Source organism: Piliocolobus tephrosceles, chromosome 6, assembly GCF_002776525.5.
Source record: "Piliocolobus tephrosceles isolate RC106 chromosome 6, ASM277652v3, whole genome shotgun sequence".
Lineage (NCBI taxonomy): Eukaryota > Metazoa > Chordata > Mammalia > Primates > Cercopithecidae > Piliocolobus > Piliocolobus tephrosceles.
The window spans coordinates 84,013,377-84,034,224 of NC_045439.1; the positions used below are offsets into that span (position 1 = coordinate 84,013,377).

Here is a 20,848-nt window from a genome sequence, read left to right on the forward strand (position 1 = left end):
GGGATTGGAAGGCAGGCTTTGGAACAGACAGCCTCAGCTAGAAAGCCCTGGAAGTGCCCATGAGAGGCCACCAAGTAGGCAAAGCGGCAACAGCAGGTGCAGCAGCCTGGGACTCTAGGAAGGGACCCTGGAAACCTGAACCTCAATGGCCATGGCAGTGACAGAGGGGTCTGTGCTGGGCTTCAGGGAGGTGCCTCAGGCAATGTGGAGGACCTCCAGGAGGAACGACAAGGCAGTGTCTGGCAAAGGCAGGGACAGAGAGCAAACAAGACAGAGCCAGGCACCCGGGAAGGGGAGAAACCCCTGGGGGGAGGAGGGATGCGGTGCCAGAGGACAGGCTGGGGGCTGTTCTTAAGGGGAGGCTCTGATTTTTGCGGTTTTGTTTTTCCCAGAAGTCTCTCCAGGGAGTAAGATTCCTTTCTTAGGACTCGAGAAGTCAGAGGCCCCCCTTCTCTGGGGCCCCTGGGGTTTGGGCGTGAGTACTGGAGCAGAAAGCAGGGCTGGGCTGGGCTGGGCCTGGGGCCAGGTTTTGATGGCTGCTTCCTTCCCGGCAGCCAGCGGAGAAGCAGTGACAGAGTGTACCAGGAGGGGAAGCTGGCAGTGGCCCCAACACCTCTCTTCAATGGGACATGACCACCCCGCCTGCCCCTCAGTGTTTGCAGGACACTCTGGCACACTCGTGCCTTGCTTTCCTGGTGAACCTGTACCCCACTACAAAGAGGAACAGATAACTCCCCACCCAGCCCCACGCCTGCTTCCAGGGGCTTTGAGACACTCAGGAGAAAGAGCTTCAAATATTGTGAGGGTCTCTCTGTGTCAGCCACCAGGACATCAATCCCTGCCTGGGCTGGCAGCAGGGACCTCGTGGACCCTCCTAGTCCACCCCATGCCCCCAGGAGCTCCGCTTGGCTTCTTCTCTTTTATACATTGTAAACACCACATTTATTTGTCTGAGATTTGCAAACCTCCGGTAAGAAGCACAGAACGCAGGGCTCTACTTCATGCTGCCCTGGGCCCAGCTCGCCAGGCATGCAGGACGGAGCTGGATGAGTCAGACATCTTCGGGAAAGTGCCAGCGGAGCAGCAGGCCCTGCTCCTTCCCATGTCCACTCCCGCTAGCCTGGGCCTGGACTGCAGCCAGGAAGGCGGGCCAGCCAGGATCCCCAGGTAACTACGCCACAGGGACCTTTTCTTGGAGGCTGCCTTCCCATCCCTCCCCATCCCTCTCCAATCACTGCAGAGCTTAGAGCCTGGACCACATGCTTGGTCCCTCACACAAGGTCCAAGCCAGCTGCTGTCAGGCTGTTACTGTGGGTCCTGCCTCTTCAGTCAGGAAGCCAGCAAGGTAGGGCCCGGCAGGGCGGGCCTGGCTTCCCTCCTGGCATCACACCGTGCACCCAGCTCAGGGCTGGGCACTCAGCTGGGGACCAGGATGGACAAAGGCTTGTCCAGAGAACCACTGTAGGGGAGAAGTGCATGGCAGCCAGACTCAGTCTCCCCCAGCCTCCATCCATGGGCTCTTGGCTGGGCTTGACACTTGTTAGGGCCTCAACTCTCGGTGGTACAGATGAACACTTCCTCCTCCAAGAGGCCCCTAGGGCTTGGTGCCAGGCTTGGGACTGGGCTATGGAAAGTCAACCAAGGCTGCTACTTCAGGGCCCTGAGGACAGCCTCCAGCTTCATGGCCACGGCCAGGTCGCCCTTCACCTTCAGCCGTCCGCTCATGTAGGCCCCCAGGGGCCGTAGCTCTCTGCACAGCAGGGCCCGCAGGTCTGCCTCGGCCATCTCTACCACCACATCAGGGATGCCATCAGGCACCCCTTGTCCCACTCTTCCTTGTCCTGTGGGGGAAAAGAAAACCAAGTGTCAGTAGGGGGATGGAGGAACATGAAGGAGAGCTATGGGGATGGGAGGGGCTGGCATTTCCCATTGGGAGTAGAGTACTGGTTCAGAGTTCAGGTTCTAATACCCTGGGTTTGAGTCTTATTGGCTGTGGGAACTCTTGGAGCCTCAGTTTCCAAATCTGTGATGATAATCCCTTTACAGATGACAATTCCTAAAGCATAAGCTCATGGTGAGAAGTGGGTGAGATAATGCACAAAAAGTACTTGGCATAGAGCCTGACAGGCAGCAGGCCTGTAACATGGGCAGGCCTCTTGGTGTTGGAAGCCTGGCTGTGTTGTCCTGTGGATGGTGGGGACACCAGGGCATAGATAATGCCTGGAAATGGTGTCTGAGCCCCTGCCTGCCATGGGTTCACTCCAAATTATTAGCAGGAGCAGGGGGCAGTCTACAAGAGCACCATTGGGGTGGGTAACATGCAGCCTAGCAAGCTGGATGGGAAGGAGAGGCAGGGAGGGCAGCGGCACCTGTAGTGAGGTCCAGGAAGTAGGCGCTCTGGGTGCCGCTGGGCAGGACGACATTGAACTGGTAGCAGGCCCCGATTTGGTTGACCAGGGCCTCAGACAGGAAGGGCTGTAGAGCAGTGAGCAGCCCCTCTGCCAGAGGCTTCTTTGGACTGGGCCTGGCACCGACTTGAGGGGCAGGCGGCTCAACTTCACTCACCATCTCCACAGTGTCTGCTGGGGATGGCCAACAGGGTTGGGGAAGGAGGCAGAGAGGAGGTCATCGCATTGCCAAGGTCAGGACCACTCACTGTGGCCTTTGTACCTCTCCTCTCACATCCCCTTCAGGCCTCTGTTCAACTTCCTCCCCTACCAGAAAGATGCCCCTGAGCTTTCAGCCTAAACCGCAAACTCAGTTTCTAAACTACTCCAGCCTCAGATATAAAACTCTTTCCAGCTGCCCTTCTGGTGCTGTCGCCTCCTCCCACGGAGCCTGCCAATGGCCTCTACACACTCAGACACCTGGCCTCCTCTCACTGCCCTGGCTGTGGGCAGCGTGGGCTGAACATCTGTGCAGGGTGTGTACTGCACAGAGCTGCTGGGATAGCGAGCAAAGTCTGTGCTGGCACCAAGCTGGTAAGCACCCCCGCCCTCCTCCCCAGGGCTCCTCACCTGGCCCCGGGGACGGGGCACCTCCTGCCACTGAGTTCATGCTTCCTCCCAGGAAGTGCAGGGCCAGCTGCTGGAGGGTGCTGTCCAGGTTGGGCCCAGCTGGGCTGTCCTGGGGCGGCTGGAGCACGGCCTCCACTGCCAGCTCCACTCGGTCTACCTCTAGACCCCAGGCCCTGGTCACATCGTTGATCTCCAGCTGGAGGACAGGGTGGGGAGAAACGTAATTCATTCAACAAACCTTTCCTGAGCACCTTCTTTGGGCAGACTGTGTGGCCGTGCACGGACATGGAGTCACCACACCACCCGTGAGACGCTCCTAGCCTGGGACACAGGCAGAGGACAATGACCACTCAAGCTGTGATAAGTACCAAGACAGAAGCAAGGCCAGTGGTGAGCCCCCAGCAGAGGAGGGCGGTGCCAGCAGGAGGGAGTCCTCAGGTGGAGGAGGACCCTGCCAGGCAATAGGAACAGCATGTGCAAAACTCCAGACAAGAAAACCTGGCATGTTCATGGAGCTGCGAGGAACGAGAGTTCCATTTAGCTGGACCCTCACATGTGGGCTGAGGACTGGAGACAGCTAAGGGGTCAGAGGTGGGGTATTTCTGCTTACTTGGATTTATTCTGAAGCAACAAAGAGCCCCAGAGAAGAGTTTGAGCAGGGAGGTGACAGAGCAGACTTGCTTTAAGGCAAGATCCTCCTGGCTGCTGTGGAAACTGGATTTTAGGGGGCTGAGGGGAGGGATGGAGATGAAGTAAGACATTGTTTCAAAATACAGCCAAGGAATGATGCAGCTCTGGAGAGGACGGAGGGGAGCTGTGAAGCCAAGATCCACTGAAGGAGGCATGCCTCTATCAACTCTACTGAGCCATAACAGGACACTAGAGAAGTGCAAGCACCAGGTTAGGGGCTGCCTTGATGTGCAATGATAGAAGAGGGGGCATGGGTGGGGAGGAGTCAGGCTCCTGAATGGATGAGTGTGGCATTCACTAGAGAGGACACACAGAGGGTGGGAAGGGAGGGTTGGCAACTTTTTCTTTTTTACTATTGTAAGCTTGAAGTGTCTGTGGGGCAGTCAACTGTCCAGTAGGCAGCTGGAGAAATGGCCCAGGGTACAGAAGCATCAGGGTTAGGGCAGGTCGTTGTGAATAATCAGCGTCCACAGGCAGCAGACAGCTCAGATGGATGAGCTCTTCCAGAGATGTTACAGATGAGAAGAGGCCAGTGATGAAACCCTGGAAACTCAAGGGCAGGAGAACAAGTGGCAGTAACCAGGGGTAACAGGGAAGGAGGAAATGCAGGGGGTTCTGGGGACTGGGGGCTGGGTCGACCATGTTGAATGCTGCCACCAGGTGATGTAAGGGAAGGGCTGAGAGGTGCCCACTGGGCTGGCATGTGGGAGGTCACCGTGATGTTGGCCAGCGCTGACTCTGGAGCCCAAGGAGGTCAAGATGAAGGATGTGGGGGCAGGGGTTGGGGGCATGGATGAAAGTCTTGCAGAAGAAAAGGGGAGAAAGGGAGTGGGAACTAGAGGGCACTGGGGCAAAGGGAGGGTACATTTCTACACAGAAAGGAGAAGTAACAGAGAAAGGGTGCATGGAGTGAAGGGAAGGCATCCTGGGACAGCAGAGGGCCCAGAGCAGTGCGCAGTGCAGGGATGAGCCTCAGAGGGGAGACAGCCAGGAAAAGAGGCAGGAAAGCAGCACAGAGGCAGGTGGGTTTGAAGGGGTGAAACTGGAGGAAGCAGAGTGCTCATCCTAGTCTTTCTCCTGAGCGTTAGGAGGCAAGGCCTGCTGCAGAGAGCAATGGGCAGTAAGGGCCAAGGCAGCTGGCCTGGACCTCTGCAAGGTAAGGAGTGGTAACTGGGTAAGGAGGGTCCAGCAGGTGAGAGGTGGGGACTCTGATTTCTCTAGAAGAAAATCAGGCATGTGAATAAGTGTGCACCTGAACCAGGGCCTGAGGCCAGTGTGCTGGACTTCCTGAGGTTCTGTCTCAACCACAGGCACAGATCTCACTCTACCAGGTGCCCACTCAGTCTGGGAAATGGGGCCTAAATGACTCTTACATCCTCGTGTGGGAATGGCTTCCCCAAACTGCCTCTCTCACATCAAAGACATGTGCAACAAGACTGAGATCAATTTTCTCTTCCTAAAGGTGAATTAACATGGGACATAGTTTTTTGAATAAAAGTTGTTATCCACTTGTTATCTGAGTTGTGTTAGATCAAGCACTGGATTGAGGGGAGCTGGTGGGATGGAGGCAGGTGGTCTGGCTCAGCTCTGCCCTTGACCATAGCTCTCAAAGGCAAGTCAAATTATTTCTTAGCCTTAGTTTCCTCCCTCCAAAATAAAACAGTAGTACTGACCTGCAGCAAAAACGTGAAGCTCAGACACGCTGGGCCAGACAAAAGGACTTTGTAAACCATAAGCTTCTAAGCATGTGAGAGCTACCGTTAGGACCTCAAATAGTATTTCCTCAGGGATTTCACCTCGCTGCTTGCAGTGGGACCTCCAGGACTGGCATTTACCCCACTCCCCTGCCTATCCTCTAATCTCGATTCCCCAGGGCAAAGCAGAGCCAAGAGGAATGGGGAGAAACTTCACCTACATTCCCCTGTCAGGACACAAGAGGAAGCAGAAGTTGAGTGTGGCTGCAGGGGACATGCCTCTGCATGTGTATTTATTTCTACCCCATCTTGTAGCAGAAGACATTTAAGGCAAACTCCAGTATATACATGGAGAAGAGGCAGGAAAAAGATCCAAATGTCCTCATGTGTCTTTGTTCTGTTCCAAACAAGGAAACCAAAATCACAAGCACACACATGCTGCATGGTGTTCCCCATGCAGCTGCTGGAATTCCCCAGCAGGTGACTGGGCTGGGAGGGTCTCTGCTCCTTTACCCACCTGCCTGCCCCATGAGTCAGGCCCGGAATGAGAGCTGCAGAGGCCAGTGTCATCAGGGCAGAGCAGTGAGGGATAAAAACTCAGCAGTCAGGGGCAGACCCCAAGAATGTCTGCCGGGGCCACTTCCTCTTCTCAGGGACAAGTTTGCCCAAGATTGTTATGGTCTATGCCCACCTGCCATTCCTCAACTCACGGCCCCACCCAGGCACTGGCTCTTCAAAGGTGGTTACACTTTTGGGACATATGGTAACCTGAGGCCCAGAGTGGTCTGACGCTTTGCTCAAAGTGACCTGGCAGGTGGAGCCAGGCCGGTGCCACCCCCCAAGCTCCGTCTTGTGAGGGGCTGCCTACCAGAAGCTGGTCGCTGATCTTGAGCTTCTCCATCTGGATCTCCCGCAGCGGCCTCTTGAGCAGGGCCTTGGTCATGGCGTTCTGGGCCGTCATGCGTGTGGCTGTGTTCAGGTCTTTCACAGTCATCACCGACAGCACCGGGTCCCAGATGCGAAACTGGACATCGGCTCCCACGGACAGCACAGCCCCGTCCTTAGAGGCCAGCTGTTGGGGGAGGCCATGAGAGAGAGACACTGGAGGGGCTGGGGGTGCAGGGAGGTCAGGCCCACTGGGGCCACCCAGCTTGACCCACCTGCTTGGCAGCTAGCTCCTCAAGGGCAAATGGTGTCCCCAAGTATGTAGGGTTAGGTGTATGAAGCAAGGATGTCCTCCCAGCCTCCATCAATTTTCTGGTCTCTTCTTCCCCCTTTCCCCCTCAGATGGTGACTCACAGGCCAAGGTCTGGCACCACAGTACATTCTGGACAGGCCCCCAATTCCTCTGTCAAGGCAGCTGAGAAGCCCCTCACCTTGCAGGGAGGGACGCTGAAGGCTCGTGTCCTCAGATCCACCCTCTGAAAGGAGTCAATGAAGGGCAAGAGCAGAACCATGCCAGGTCCCTGGGGGGTGCGGATCCGGCCCAGGCGGAACACGATCATCCGCTCATAGGTGGGCACGATCTGTCCACAATGGCAAGGGAAAGAGTTGAAAGTGGTTAGCCAAGGCTGGCCAATGCTGTCTGTCTAAAGTCCCTTCCTCACTTCTCTCCTCCTCACCTGGATCACAGTTAGGTATCCCTAGCTCTGTTTTCAGATCAGAAAACCAAGGCTCACAGAGGCTAAGTTACTTGCTCAAAAATTGCATAGCCCTAAGTGAAACAGGGAAGACTTGAATGCAGTTCTGAATAACTCCAAAGGCCATGTGTCTTAACCACTGCACTGTATTGACTTGATCCTTAGAGAAACTTTTCATCTCTATGGTCTGAAGCTAGACGTGACTCATACCAGGAAACTGTCTGTCCTTGGATTAGTTAGGAGAAAAGGCTGGGCTGCCCTAACAGCACCCCCGGGCAAAGGGCTTTGTCAACTTTAGGTCCCTGGACCTCTTAGGGAAGTAGTGATGTCCAAATTGAGAAATGAAGGCCCAGAGAGGCAAAGCAACCTGCTCAAGGTCACACAGCATTTGTTTCTGTGGCAGTTTTAGAACTAGGATCTAGGGCCATTTAAGGACTCCCTTGCAGACCACACCAAATCCAGTGATTTTCTAGAGAGGGACTGTTGCCTAGGGTTACACAAAGGGCAAGCCCTCCTTGGGCTTCCACCTTCCCCACAGCTTTCACGTGTGATGCTGAACTACAGCTCCATGATTCATCCTTTTCCCACTGTACCACCCCTTATTGAAAATGAGGCCTGAATTCCTATTATGCATTACCTGCTGGGCTAAGTTGGGTGTTTTCATTTCTAATTTATTCTAACCCAAAGAGAAGATAATTTGGCAAAGACATCTGCGTGCACCTTAAAGCCAGTGTCCAGATCCCAGGACTTAGGAGTTTGGGACTTGTTTCTACCCCCTACTGGCTCCCAGTATGACTTTAGACAAGCCCAAGCCTTAGCTTCCTCCCCTGAACGATGTGAATGAATGATTCTTGCCTAGCCCATTTTGCAAAGGGGTAATATTTAGGGAGACGGGACAGAGGATAGGCAAATTTATTCATCAATGCCAAAGCTCCGTGTGGCCCAACCACCCTGGGGGCTGACCCAGCCAGCCTTACCTTCAGGGCAAACCAGCCGGAAATGGGGAAGGTGACCAACAGCAGCAAGAACCCCAGGAAACTGATGAGGCCATGACAGAGGCAGGAGGGCCAGCTCTGGGGTGCATCTGCAGGTGAGAGCAGAGGTGGTCAACTGGACCTGCCATGACAGCTGCAAGTAGAGTGAACTTGGGCAAGTGTCCCTTATGCCCACCTTCCCCTTGAGAGGCTCCTTCCTTCTCAGGGCTCTCAGTCTGGCTCCTTGCCTAATATCCCCACATCTTTGGGCAGCTGCGAGTTAGGATCTGTTCCCTCCTCCTATACATCAACATTCATTTGTCCCAAGTCCAACAACCCTCACAAGGCCTTATTCTCTGCTAGGCAACAGTCATCAATCTCAGAATCCAGTCCAGGTGATGGTGCTCTCCTCACTGGACTGAGTTGGGGTCAATCTTCTCGTTTAATTTATATTGCCTACTCATACCTGGCATGCAGCCAGGAGCACCTAGGCATCTGTAAACATGCACTGAATATTGCTGGCAAAACACATTCCTCCTATACCATTAGCCCCAGAAGTATGCTTTCCAGGAGTCCTTATGAAGATGATGCCTTAGCCTACAGGGATAGAGCATAAATAGCTTATCAACAGGAGCCATAAACGAGGAATAAGATTATTATTTTCTATTCCTCACCCTACTTTAATGCCTTAATGACCATTTGAAAACGTCTATTTCATGAGATCGCGCCACTGCACTCCAGCCTGGGGGACAGAGCGAGACTCTGCTTCAAAAACAAAACAAACAAAAAAAAAAACAAAAAACAAAAAACAAAAAAACCTGCCTATTTAAATTCCAGAAAATTGTTAGGAGTCGGGGTCGGGGCAGGCCTAGAAAGATGAAGCTTATCTAAGCCAAATGTCCTGGCCCCTGGAGAACCAGGATGGGAGCGGAGTCAAGACAGCTCCAGAATCTGGGATGAGGTTATTTGCTGCTTTCCTTCCCCCAACCCTGGACAGGAAGCAGTCCGGAGCCCCTGCTCCATTCTTTAAGGAAGCCCTGCCCTCTGGGCTACGCCCCAGAGCACTGAGGCTCCACTTTGTGCCTGGCTCTGATCCCCCAGGCCTCTCAAGAGAGTTCTCGATACGGAGAGCTTTCAGGACAGGAAGGCCAGGGAGGGATCAAATACAAGGTTAGGCGGTAGGGCTGAACAGTGTGGGATCTGGCCTCTAGGTCAAAGGAGCCACAGAAGACTTTGAGGGCAAGACAGAAGCAGGGCAGATCCAACAGGCAGCTGAGGACCTGTCTTTTTGGCCTGCACATCCAGGAGATGCCTAGTTCCCGGGCTTCTAGAGATGCCCCCTAGGGTGAAAATTCTTCCACTTCTTGGCAGCAGGTGCCTTTAGGGTGCTGGTGGCCTCCTCTGCCTAGACCTCGGTTTCTTCTATGCGAAATAGGAACCTGAAACGTCTTCCCAGGCCTAAAGGGCTGATAAGAACCGAGGACAAATGTGGTGAGGTGAGGTTTTGGAATATAGGAGCAACGCTGGCTGGCTCCGGGGCCACAGCCCCGTGACCCTAGGGAGGGCGGATCAGCGCTAGCACAAGGCGCCGGGTCCAGCCCCCTCTCCACATCGTATCCCTTTCTCAGTTCCCCCTCGTAGGGTGCGACGGCGCCGGGCCGGCCGACTCCTCGGAGGCAGAGATTTCGGGCCTGGGGGTTGCCGGCCGGTCCCCCCCGGGTCCGCCGTGCCGGGCGGCCACTCACCGGCCCCCGTCCCCACGCCGCCCCGCTCCGGGGACAAGCAGCCCTTCTGCGAGCCCAGAAAGCCAAAGCTCGACTGCTGGAAGCGGTCAAAATCCCCCAGGGGCAGCGCCCGGTACCCAGACCTGCCCAGCATAGCTTTTGACAGGAGACACGCCCCGCACCCTCGCACGGCGCCCTCCCTGACCAGCGGGCCCTACGCGGCCCCGCCCTGCTGGCTGCTGCTTCCGGCTTCATCCGCGCTGCCATCCGCGGCAGCGTCGGGCGCAGGAGGAGGAGACTGGCCGGGGCCCGCTCCCGCCGTCGTATGGCGCCCCCAGTGCTGGGAGGACCGAACTGCAGCCGAGGGCCAGGGGGTGTGATCGGTGTTCCCGGGAGCACGCTGGGGTCATCGCCTCCTCCCGTCTTCTACTCAGCCTTAGAAAAGCTGGAGGGGAAGCTGGTCACGGTGGCTCACGCCTATAATCCATCAGTTTGGGAGACTCAGGCAGGAGGATCGCTTGAGGCCAGGAATTCAGGAACAGCCTGAGCAATATAGTGAAAGCCTATCGGTACAAAAAGTTTTGAAAAATTAGCCTGGCGTGGGGATGCCTGCCTGTGGTCCCAGCCACTTGGGAGGCTGAGGCGGGAGGATCTCTTGAGTCCAGGAGTTTGAGGCTGCAGTGAGCTATGATCGTGCCACTGCACTGCAGCCAGAGAGAGAGAGGGAGATCTCATCAGGGTTTACAGGAAGCGAATCTTCTCCAGGATCAAGGACATGCTGTATCAGCTTTCTCAGCACTCCTTCTCGCACACTGGAGGCAGGGCATGCCATATCTGGACCTTGGGTTTCTCTGGGACATAGTCTGCAAATTATTCCTCTTTGTGAACCCACAGCCCAGCAAGCAGGGACTGGCATAGGGCAGATCTCAGTACTTATTTGTTAAGTAATGGCCTAGCCAGGTCACTGTGATCAAGGTGGAGTAGGAAGGCCTGAACTTTGGCACAAAAAGAAAGAAGTTTCATACGCAGACCTCGGGGAGCATGGAAGTGTAAGGAAGAAGGGGATAGCACAGAGCCACATGAAGGCAGGGGCCCCAGAGCACCACAGAGGTGAGGCCCTCAGTCCTGCAGGTCTAGAAACAGCATGCCCCTTGATCTAGGTACCTGAAATTAACTGGCCTCTCCAGGGCTTGAGAAAACCTGAATGCAACTTGCCAATTTACTTTGAGAAGTGTTAACTTCCAACAGAACTCTGGGATAGTCTGGGAGCAGGCTATCTTTCAAAGCAAGCAAATAAATGAATAAAGCTTCCCCAGCTCTGCCTCCTCAGCCAATCGCCTCTGGCCTCCAAAGCCCGATCCTGCCATAGCCCACTTCCAGGTCCCTTGTGCAGATGGCTGCCCACCATATTTGGCTTTCATGGACTGATTCTCTAAAGGCCTGGGAGTACTGACCAGGCTGGAGGGAAGGGCAGGTTCCTGAGGCCTCTTACAGTCCCTAGGAAGTTGGGTATCCACCCAACCCTTGACCTCCAGCCCACATACTATAAGGTTTACAAGAGCCAGGCCCTATCATCATCCTTTCTAGGCGGTTTCTAAGTTGGAACAGAGTACAGAATGGGTACACAGGAGCCAGCACAGTAGTTGCAATGGTTTAAGTTTGAAGCCAGGGGCACTGGCCCAGTGAGGTCACCTGGAGCTGTGCCCTTTTCCCCTCACCAGCTGGGAGTCTGGCATGCTTTTCCACTGGTGAAGACCTAGCTGGCTCTCCCCTCTCCCTCTTCATACCCGCTCTCCAGCTCTCCCCCTCCCTCCTGCCCCCACCACCTCAGATCCACCAGCCTTTCCAGCTGTCACTCAAGGCGTCACCCTGCTCCCTCACCTCCAGTCACTGGCTTCCCAGGATCTCTGACTCAAGACCCTCCTCTGCATCCCACAGCCACTGTCCTAGACCAGGGTACGTGCCCCTAGGATGTTAGAGTGACTGTCCCATCATGCACAGTTGATCGTGTTGTTCCCTGATTCCAGATCCTTCACCAACTTCCCATCACTCCCAGAACTGGTCCGATCTCCTTAGCTAGGATCTTGTCCCAGCACACTCCTTGGGCATCATTTCTCATGAATTCCCTCTTAAATCTGAAAATGGCCAAAGCTAGTTCCCAAACAGGCTTTCGTGTTTCAAACTTCCATGCCTTTTGCAAGAGCTATCTTTTGTGTTTCCAGTGTCCCCTGGACCCCACCACCTACAGCCCTGAATCCCTGGTGAATTCCCACTGCTTTTTCAGGTCCCAGCTGAGGGCTCTCCTTTCCAGAATGTCTCCGTTTGCAAGCTTGCTCTTCCATTACATCTAGGGCTCTTAGAAAGCAGGGGCTGGGGCTGCGTGTGGCTCATCTTTGTGCGCCCAGCTCCCGGCAGGAGGTGGCACGAAGCAGTGCCAGTGTGAACTGATGAATGGATCAAACCCGGGGGCGGGGCTGCAGCTCTGCCTTGCCTCTCCCGCTTTACCGTAAGTAAGCAGTAGGTCTGCGGCTCCCCGCCTCTCCTTCCTCCCCGCTCTGGGCATGTCTTTAAAACCCACAGTCGGCCTCTCTGTCCCTAGAACCGCCCCCAGCTTCTGTCTCACTTCCTCTCCAGAGGCGGGCCCTGAGCCGGCACCTCCCCTTTCGGACAGCTCAAGGGGCTCAGCCAACTGGCTCACGCCGCCCCTTTAGTTTCTTTTCACGCCCTCCAAGATCTAAACCGAGAATCGAAACTAAGCTGAGGTCCATGGAGCCTGAATCCGCCCGATCTCCGAGGCCCCAGCAGGATCCTGCCCGGCCCCACGCGCCCACCATGCCTCCCCCCGAGAACCCCTCTGAAGGCCGTCAGCCCAGCCCCAGCCACAGCCCTACAGAGGTACTACTGGGTTAGGGGATGATTGGGTTAAGGCTTTGTTGGTTTGCTGTGGTGGGGAGAGTGGGGAAGAGAGGGTCTAACGGAGGATTTGGTCAAGTACGCTAGAGAGTGACACAAAGCAGGAAGACCAGACACCAGGGTCCTGACCCTCTTGGCTGGGGCACGGGAGGGTAGGATAGAGTAGAAAAGAGGACCCGGAGGAGTTGGGGCGGCCTCGCTGGGCTGTGGTTTCTCCACTGAGCAGTTGGGCAAGGTGAGAAGGGTCAGTGGCCTCCGGGCCTGGGCCCGTCCGCCCACCCTCGAGCCCTGCCTCAACCCTGCCTCAGATGCAGGACACAGATTAGGGAGGATGGAGGTGGTAGCCCTGTTGCGCTGGCCTGGAGCCAGGAGCATGTCCCAGGCACAGCAAAACTAAAACCAACTTCCCAGATCCGAGGTGAGAAACTGTGGCTCAGACTGAAGAGGTATCTTTGCCAAGGCCTCCCAGCTCATGTGGTTTCTGCTTAAGGAAGCCTCTCTAACAAACCCTTCTCTTGCCACACCTGTCGTGCCTACCTCCCACCTCCACCCCCAAAGGAACTACTTGGGTTTCTTGTTCTGCTGCCTTCCAGGCCCTTTTGCTCCCCTTCATGAAAGTACAGAGGACACCGTATTACAGTAACTTTTATAAGCATTATTACAACTAAGAATAACATTACTTAACAATACTAGCTAACATTTATGAGCACTTCAAATGTGCCAGGTACTGTATTAAGCACTTTGTTTTTTTTGTTGTTGTTGTTTTGCTTTGTTTTTTGTTTGTTTGTTTATGTTTGTTTTTGAGATGGAGTCTTGCACTGTCGCCCAGGCTGGAGTGCAATGGTGCGATCTCTGCTCACTGCAACCTCCTCCTCCCAGGTTCACGTGATTCTCCTGCCTCAGCCTCCTGAGTAGCTGGGATTACAGGCCACGCCACCATACCTGGCTGATTTTTATATTTTTAGTAGAGACAGGGTTTCACTATGTTGGCCAGATTGGTCTCTAACTTCTGACCTCGTGATCTGCCCACCTCGGCCTCCCAAAGTGCTAGGATTACAGGCGTCAGCCACCATGCCCGGCCTGCTTTTGTATTTTAAAAATTGTGGTAAAATATACCTAACGGATAAGCTCCTATGTTAACCATTTCTAAGTGTAACGTTCAGTGGCATTAAGTAGATTAACAATATTGTGTAACCATCACCACCATCTATTTTCAGAACATTTTCATTACTCCAGAAACTCTACCCTTTAAACCATAAGGGAGGGAAAGATGGCTTCCCTCCACCCTTCTAGTTTCCTTGGCTGGGCTATGAATTAAATAGTCATAAAATAGATTAACAGGGGGAAAACCCATATTTAATTACATATGTATACTCAGAAGTACCACAAAGTATGAGACTCAAAGAAAGGTCAGATGATTGAAGCCTATATAACATCCTGAGCTACAGAAAAGAGCTTGGAGCTTCTGGGTGGTGATGATAACACAAGTTATGGGAGGGTGAGGAGAGGAGCTGTTGTCTTGCTATGTAGATAAAAAGTTCTTAGATAATAAGAGTTGTCTGGAGCAGCCCTCTTTTAATATAGATCATTTTTACTAATGTAGATTTTCTTTAAGATGCAAATACCTTTCTGTTTTACAAAAGGAGAGCTTTTCAGAGCTATTCCTGTATCAGCAGTTTCTCAGAATAACCAGCTTAAAATATGCCAACGAAGTATATTTCAAGGGTGGCATATTCTGGCCTCCTGCAGTCGTATTTTGAAGTGGTGTGTCCTGAGTCTCAGTAATGCAATAGCTCCTCATTTTCTCTTTCCCCTAGCCCTTGGTAACTTCTAATCTACCTTCTGTCCCTATGAACTTACTTATTCTAGATATTTCATATAAGTGGAATTGTTACCAGTAGACGGTCTTGACTGCAAGTTATTCAGGTTCTTGGCGTTTTGAACAAAGAATTGGACAAAATGCACAGCAAAGCAAGGAAAGAATGAAGCAATGAAAGCAGAGATTTATTGAAAATGAAAGTACACTCCACAGGGTGGGACCGGTTGGAGCAGGGCTCAAGGGCCCCAGTTACAGAATCTTCTGGGTTCCAAATATGCCCTAGAGGTTTCCCATTGGCCACTTGGTGTTCACCCCATTGGTTGCAGAAAGCAATCAGAGGTACTTTCAGTTTTCCATCTGCCAGGCAGGAAATGGGGTGGTTTGCAAAGAGAGTAGCCTCTGGTCCTTTTGTTACTTAGGCGTGGAGAGGTGGGGTTTTCCTTTGGATTTAGTTCTAGGAAGTCAGAGGGAATCTGCCTTAGGTTCCCTGCCTCCAGACCCTATTCTCCTGCCTCAGAATCATACAGTATTTGACCTTTTGTGTGTGGCTTATTTCACTTAGCATAATGTCATTGAGGTCCATCTATGTTGTAGCATGTATCAGAATTTCATTTCTTTCTAATGCTAAATAATATTCCATTATATGTGTAGACACATTTTGTTTATCTATTCATCTGTTGATGGATACTTGGATTGTTTCTACATTTTGACTATTGTGAATAATGTCGCTCTGGACATTGTTGTACAAGTATCTGTTTGGGTCCTTGTTTTTAGATCTTTTGGTTATATATGTAAGAGTGAAATTGCTGGGTCATATGGTTGTTCCATGCTTACCTCTTTGATGAACCCCCAAACTGTGCATTAAGCACTTTATATGAGGTTGGTACTTAGTGTATCTACCTTCCAAACTGAGTTCCTTGAAGGCAGAATGTATCCTATACCTCTTATATCTCAGGGCCTAGTACTGTATGTGATGAGAAGTAGATGCTCAATAAATGGTGCAGTGAGAACAGGAGGGCCTGAATAAGTGGGAGTATTGGGGTGCTGATAAGCCAGGGTTTTGCATCATCCAATGACTGGCTGGAATGGAATATGAGGTCCTACTCCAGGCTCCAGCTGTAAGGGTGGTTGGCCAGTGGGTGGGGGCTCTTGGGACTTCTCCAGGCCTCACCCGCCTCTCTGGTCCCCCAGCAAGCCCCCTCTCCGGAGGAGGAGTTCCAGTTTCTGCGCTGCCAGCAATGCCAGGCTGAAGCCAAGTGCCCGAAGCTGCTGCCTTGTTTGCACACGCTGTGCTCAGGATGTCTGGAGGAGTCGGGCATGCAATGCCCCATCTGCCAGGCTCCCTGGCCCCTAGGTGCAGACACGCCCGCCCTGGATAACGTCTTTTTCGAGAGTCTGCAGCGGCGCCTGTCGGTGTACCGGCAGATTGTGGATACACAGGCCGTGTGCATCCGCTGCAAAGAGTCGGCCGACTTCTGGTGCTTTGAGTGCGAGCAGCTCCTCTGCGCCAAGTGCTTCGAGGCACACCAGTGGTTCCTCAAGCACGAGGCCCGGCCCCTAGCAGAGCTGCGCAACCAGTCCGTACGTGAGTTCCTGGATGGCACCCGCAAGACCAACAATATCTTCTGCTCCAACCCCAACCACCGCACCCCTACGCTGACCAGGTGAGTGGGCTGGCACAGGGTGGGATGGTGCATCCAAGAACCAGAGGTGAGAGGAGCAAAGATCCAAAGAGTCACACAGCTGAGGACAAGGAGCTTCTGGGGCCTTGCAACTCTAAATGTGGTCTGCAGATATGCAGCATCCCTGGTGATGACCACAATTTATGCTGCCAGTCCCCACGCAGGTGGATAGTAAGTTTCCAGTTTCCTCCTATAATAAATAATGCTGCAGAATCATCTTTGCATTGTTATCCAGTAATTTCTTCAGGATAAATTTTTAGAAGTGCCACTGCTGGCTGTAGGGGGACAGAAATTCTACATTTGACACATGTTACCAAACTGCCCTTTAGAAAGTCTTCCAGTGGAATTTTCCATGAGCACTGACACGGAATCTCAGTAAGGCTGGATTCTAGGATCAGAGGCAGGTAGGTAGTTTCTGTCTGAAAAGTTGAGACCATTAACACCAGGCAGTGCTATCTGAGAATGTCTGTATGGGGAAAAAAAAATCACATCCAGTTGTAATTATTTTTATTAAACAGATTTTAATTCAGTTTTTTAATAGGTAATACATTCGTACAGCTCACGAACAAAATTTATAAAAAGGAGAGAGAGAGTGCAGTCTTTTGTCCATCCTCAACTGTCTAATTCCCACCACTTCTCCCTTTTCCCATCCACAGGTAGCCATTGTTACTAGTTTTGAATGTTTCTTCTGAGAATTTCTTTATGACTATATATGCAGGCAGGAGCAGTCTTATCAGGTCCTATTTTCCCTCTTTTAGCCAAAATGGTAGCATAACTGTGTGAACTTTCAACCATCAGAAATAGATTGTTTATAGAAGGCTCTTCTTGGTTCTTAGGGATCCACTTGCAAAATGAAAGCATTTTTCGCTTGTTTTTGACAACTCAGAACTATATATGGCTAAACCACATACCTGCTAAACTACATATCTGCTAAACTGAGTGTGGTTTGTTTCCTGCTTTAGGATAGACTTCCCCCACTATCAGAATAAGCTTTTCCCTCCAACTTCTCAACAGCTGGTATCACCATATTTCTTAGCTTGTTGTAAAGGTTGAGTGGCTTTCCACTTGTTTATTGGCCATTGTGTTTCTTCATTTGTGAATGGCCTGTTTAGGTCCTTTGCCTGTTGTTGTTGTTTCCTTTGAGGAATTAAGGGATTAATTAAGGAATTCAGGAACAAATTCCTCGAAGGAAAAAAAATTATGCATTTCTTTTGCTCTTACAATTTGTGCAGTTTTAAAACTTACATATTCATTGGATTTTGATTGAAGTTGCAATAAATTAGGGGAAATTGGCTTTATCTCTGGTTATATCTTTTGGATTTAAAAATTTAAAAAAAAATTTTTTTTTTTTGAAATAGAATCTCCCTATGTCACCCAGGCTGGAGTGCGGTGGCGCGATCTTGGCTCACTGCAACCTTCGCCTCCCGGGTTCAAGCAATTCTCCTGCCTTAGCCTCCCAAGTAGCCGGGATTACAGGTGCATCCACCATGCCTGGCTAATTTTTTGGTATTTTTAGTAGAGACGGGGTTTCACTATATTGGTCAGGTTGGTCTCCTGACCTCAGGTGATCCACCTGCGTCAGCCTCCCTAAGTTCTGGGATTACAGGCGTGAGCCACCGCACCCAACCTTAATGATTTTGTAAGCTTTCATGTTTTGAACATGATAATGCAGCCATCCCATGGGATCCATGGGAGATTGGTTCAAATTCATAGATGCTCAAGTCTCTGATATAAAATGGCATAGTATTTGTATATAACCTCTACACATCCTCCTGTATGCTTAATTTTTATTTTATTTTTATTTTTTGAGACAAGGTCTTGCTCTGTCGCCCAGGCTGGGGTGCAGTGTTGCACTCGTGGCTCACTGCAGCCTCAGTCTCCTGGGGTTCAAACAACCCTCCCACCTCAGCCTCCAGATTATATGGGACTACAGGTGTGCATCACCACGCTCAGCTAATTTTTAAATTTTTTTTGTAGAGACAGGGTTTCGCCACATTGCCCAGGCTGGTCTTGAGAATTCTTGGGCTCAAGCAACAACCCTCCCACATAGGCCTCTCAAAGTGCTGGGATTACAGGTGTGAGCCACTGTACCCAGCCCCTCCTTGTATACTTTAAATCATCTCTAGATTACTTATAATGCCTAATACAATGTAAATGCTATGTAAAGAGTTGTTTTACTATATTTTTGAATTTGTATTATTTTTTATTGTGGTACTTTTTTTTATTGATTTTTTTTCCCTGAATTTTTTTTTTTTTTTTTTTTTTTTTAGACGGAGTCTCTCTCTGTCGCCCAGGCTGGAGTGCAGTGGCCCGATCTCAGCTCACTGCAAGCTCCGCCTCCCGGGTTTACGCCATTCTCCTGCCTCAGCCTCCCAAGTAGCTGGGACTACAGGCGCCCGCCACCTCGCCCGGCTAATTTTTTTACATTTTTAGTAGAGACGGGGTTTCACCAGGTTAGCCAGGATGGTCTCGATCTCCTGACCTCATGATCTGCCCGTCTCGGCCTCCCAAAGTGCTGGGATTACAGGCTTGAGCCACCGCGCCCGGCCTCCCTGAATATTTTTGATCCAAGATTTGTTGAATCCACAGGTGTGTAACCTGCAGATACTGAGGGCCAACTGTACATATAAATTGTTTAGCATAGTGCCTGGCACATATTAAATACTCAATGAATGTTAAAATTCTATTATAATTTCTCTGCTCTAGAACAGTTTGAAGAATATAAGAAATTCAGGCTTATAAAAGTTTTTTGAAAAACCATCTTGGAACTGGTGCCTTTTTTATAGTAGATTTTTGAGAACTTTTCCCATTTTTGCCATGGAATTAGTCTGTTCTGGTTCTTGTGTCAGAGTTTTGGAAAATTTTCCAGTTCATCCTGAGTTATCTTTCATAATTTAAAAATCTCAGCCAGGTGCGGTGGCTCACGCCTGTAATCCCAGCACTTTGGGAGGCCAAGATGGACGGATCACGAGGTCAGGAGATTGAGACCATACTGGCTAATATGGTGAAACCCCGTCTCTACTAAAAATACCAAAAATTAGCCAGGCATCCTGGCGGGTGCCTGTAGTCCCAGCTACTTGGGAGGCTGAGGCAGAAGAATGCACTGAACCCAGGAGGTGGAGCTTGCAGTGAGCCGAGATCGTGCCACTGCACTCCATCCTGGGCGACAGGGAGACTCCGTCTCAAAAAAAAAAAAAAAAAAAAAAAAAATCCTCTAGGTCTGTAAACTGTACCCCCTTTTTTTATTTCTGATGTTGTATATTTGTGGTTTAGTGGTCTTTTCAAAGTACGGTACTTTTAGTCTTTCCTTAGATTGCTTACTGATTTTAATATTTTCCTTCTTTCTGTTTGATCATTTTATTATTTTTGTCATTTTCTTCCTTCTAACTTTTGTCATTATTCATTTTCTAGCTTCTTGAACTTATAATTCATCTATTTGCAATCTTTATTGTTTAATAATAATAACTTTTTTTTTTTTTGAGACAGAGTCTCCCTCTGTAACCCAGGTTGGAGTGCAGTGGTACGATCTTGGCTCACTGCAACCTGTGCCTCCTGGGTTCAAGTGATTCTCCTGCCTCAGCCTCCCCAGTAGCTGAGACTACAGGTGCCCACCACCACGCCTGGCAAATTTTTTTATTTTTAGTAGAGACAGGGTTTTCCCATGTTGACCAGGCTGGTCTCAAACTCCTGGCCTCAAGTGATCCACCCACCTCAGTCTCCCAAAGTTCTGGGATTACAGGCATGAGCTACAATGCCTGCCTAATCATAACTTTTTTAAGGCATAAGTTCTCTGTATATGGCTTTGGCTGTATGCCATAACTTTGATAATTTTATGAGTGTTCTTATAGTCAATCATTTCTCAAATATCATTTCAGTCTTTTATTAAAAAGGTTCTCTTGCTTAAGGTCAAGAGTTCAAGATCAGCCTGGGCAACATAGCAAGACCTCATCTTTACAAAAAATAAAAAAACTTAGCCAGGCATGTTAGGTGGTACATGCTTGTAGTCCCAGTTATTTGGGAGGTTGAGTCAGGAGGGTTACTTGAACCTGGGAATTTGAGCTTGCAATGAGCTGTGATGGTGCCACTTCACTCTAAACTGAGCATCAGAGCCAGCATTGAAAAAAGAAAAAAATTTTTTTTCTCTTGAAAAGTTTTAGAGAATAGTGTTTTCTAAAATTTTCAGTGGTTTGTGATGTTTGGTTTCTCGCTCTGTCACCCAGGCTGGCATGTGGTGGTGTGATTTCATACTTGCTAATTTCTGCACTATGGCCAGTTTATACAGTTTGTATGAGTTCTACATCTAAGACTATATTGAGATTTTCTTAGTGGCCTAGGATATTCCTTGGACTCACATATTCCTAGCAATAATCCTTAGAGTTGAAAAGTTGTATTTGTTGTACAGTACACACATATATATAATATACAAATATATGTATATATAGTGTATATATGCATATATATGTGTATATCCATATATATGTAAGTTCTAGTGCTTGTGTGTGTGTGTATATCTACACTCTATTGAAACTTTCTACCTTTCTTTCTTTCTTTTTTTTTGAGACGGAGTCTTGCTCTGTCGCCTGGGTTGGAATGCAGTGGCGTGATCTCGGCTCACTGCAACCTCCTCCTGCGGGGTTCAAGTGATTCTCCTACCTCAGCCTCCTGAGTAGCTGGGACTACAGGCGCGTGCCACCA

The 20,848-nt window shown here is 50.7% G+C and overlaps 2 protein-coding genes across 23 annotated transcripts in view; one reads left to right on the forward strand and one right to left on the reverse strand.

Annotated features, from left to right (window-relative positions):
* Positions 1 to 923: 923 nt before the first annotated feature.
* Positions 924 to 10,031, reverse strand: STOML1 (stomatin like 1). Of its 6 annotated transcripts, none has more exons than XM_023193112.1 (7): positions 9,761 to 10,031; positions 8,019 to 8,125; positions 6,778 to 6,927; positions 6,270 to 6,473; positions 3,018 to 3,213; positions 2,370 to 2,579; positions 924 to 1,841 (listed from the first exon to the last, which is right to left on the reverse strand). In XM_023193112.1, the coding sequence occupies exons 1-7, from the start codon at positions 9,891 to 9,893 to the stop codon at positions 1,648 to 1,650; spliced, it is 1,194 nt and encodes a 397-aa protein (XP_023048880.1). In that variant the 5' UTR covers positions 9,894 to 10,031; the 3' UTR covers positions 924 to 1,647. The 6 variants fall into 6 exon arrangements, with proteins under 6 accessions (XP_023048880.1, XP_023048879.1, XP_023048882.1 ...); XM_023193111.1 differs by having other exon boundaries at positions 2,370 to 2,582; positions 9,761 to 10,022; XM_023193114.3 differs by having other exon boundaries at positions 2,370 to 2,582; positions 9,296 to 9,987.
* A 2,339-nt stretch (positions 10,032 to 12,370) lies between these two features.
* The window catches only part of PML (promyelocytic leukemia), a 551,773-nt gene continuing 543,295 nt past the window's right edge, over positions 12,371 to 20,848 (forward strand). For 8 of the 17 annotated variants that reach the window (XM_031935786.1, XM_023193121.3, XM_026447954.2 and 5 more), the window contains exons 1-2: positions 12,371 to 12,634; positions 15,663 to 16,135. In XM_031935786.1, coding sequence (XP_031791646.1) covers positions 12,506 to 12,634; positions 15,663 to 16,135 — 602 coding nt within the window. In that variant the 5' untranslated portion in view covers positions 12,371 to 12,505. The remainder of the gene's footprint in view (positions 12,635 to 15,662; positions 16,136 to 20,848) is intronic. The other 9 variants (XM_023193126.2, XM_023193127.2, XM_023193125.3 and 6 more) reach the window with 4 other exon arrangements.

Excerpts from the sequence above, each read along its gene's own strand:
- STOML1 (XM_023193111.1), bottom strand. The coding sequence starts at position 9,893 with ATGCTGGGCAGGTCTGGGTACCGGGCGCTGCCCCTGGGGGATTTTGAC. Across the intron at positions 6,474-6,777 it reads TCAGCGTCCCTCCCTGCAAG|CTGGCCTCTAAGGACGGGGC; the intron begins GTGAGGGGCTTC and ends CTCCCCCAACAG. Across the intron at positions 2,583-3,017 it reads TGCCCCGTCCCCGGGGCCAG|CAGACACTGTGGAGATGGTG; the intron begins GTGAGGAGCCCT and ends GGCCATCCCCAG.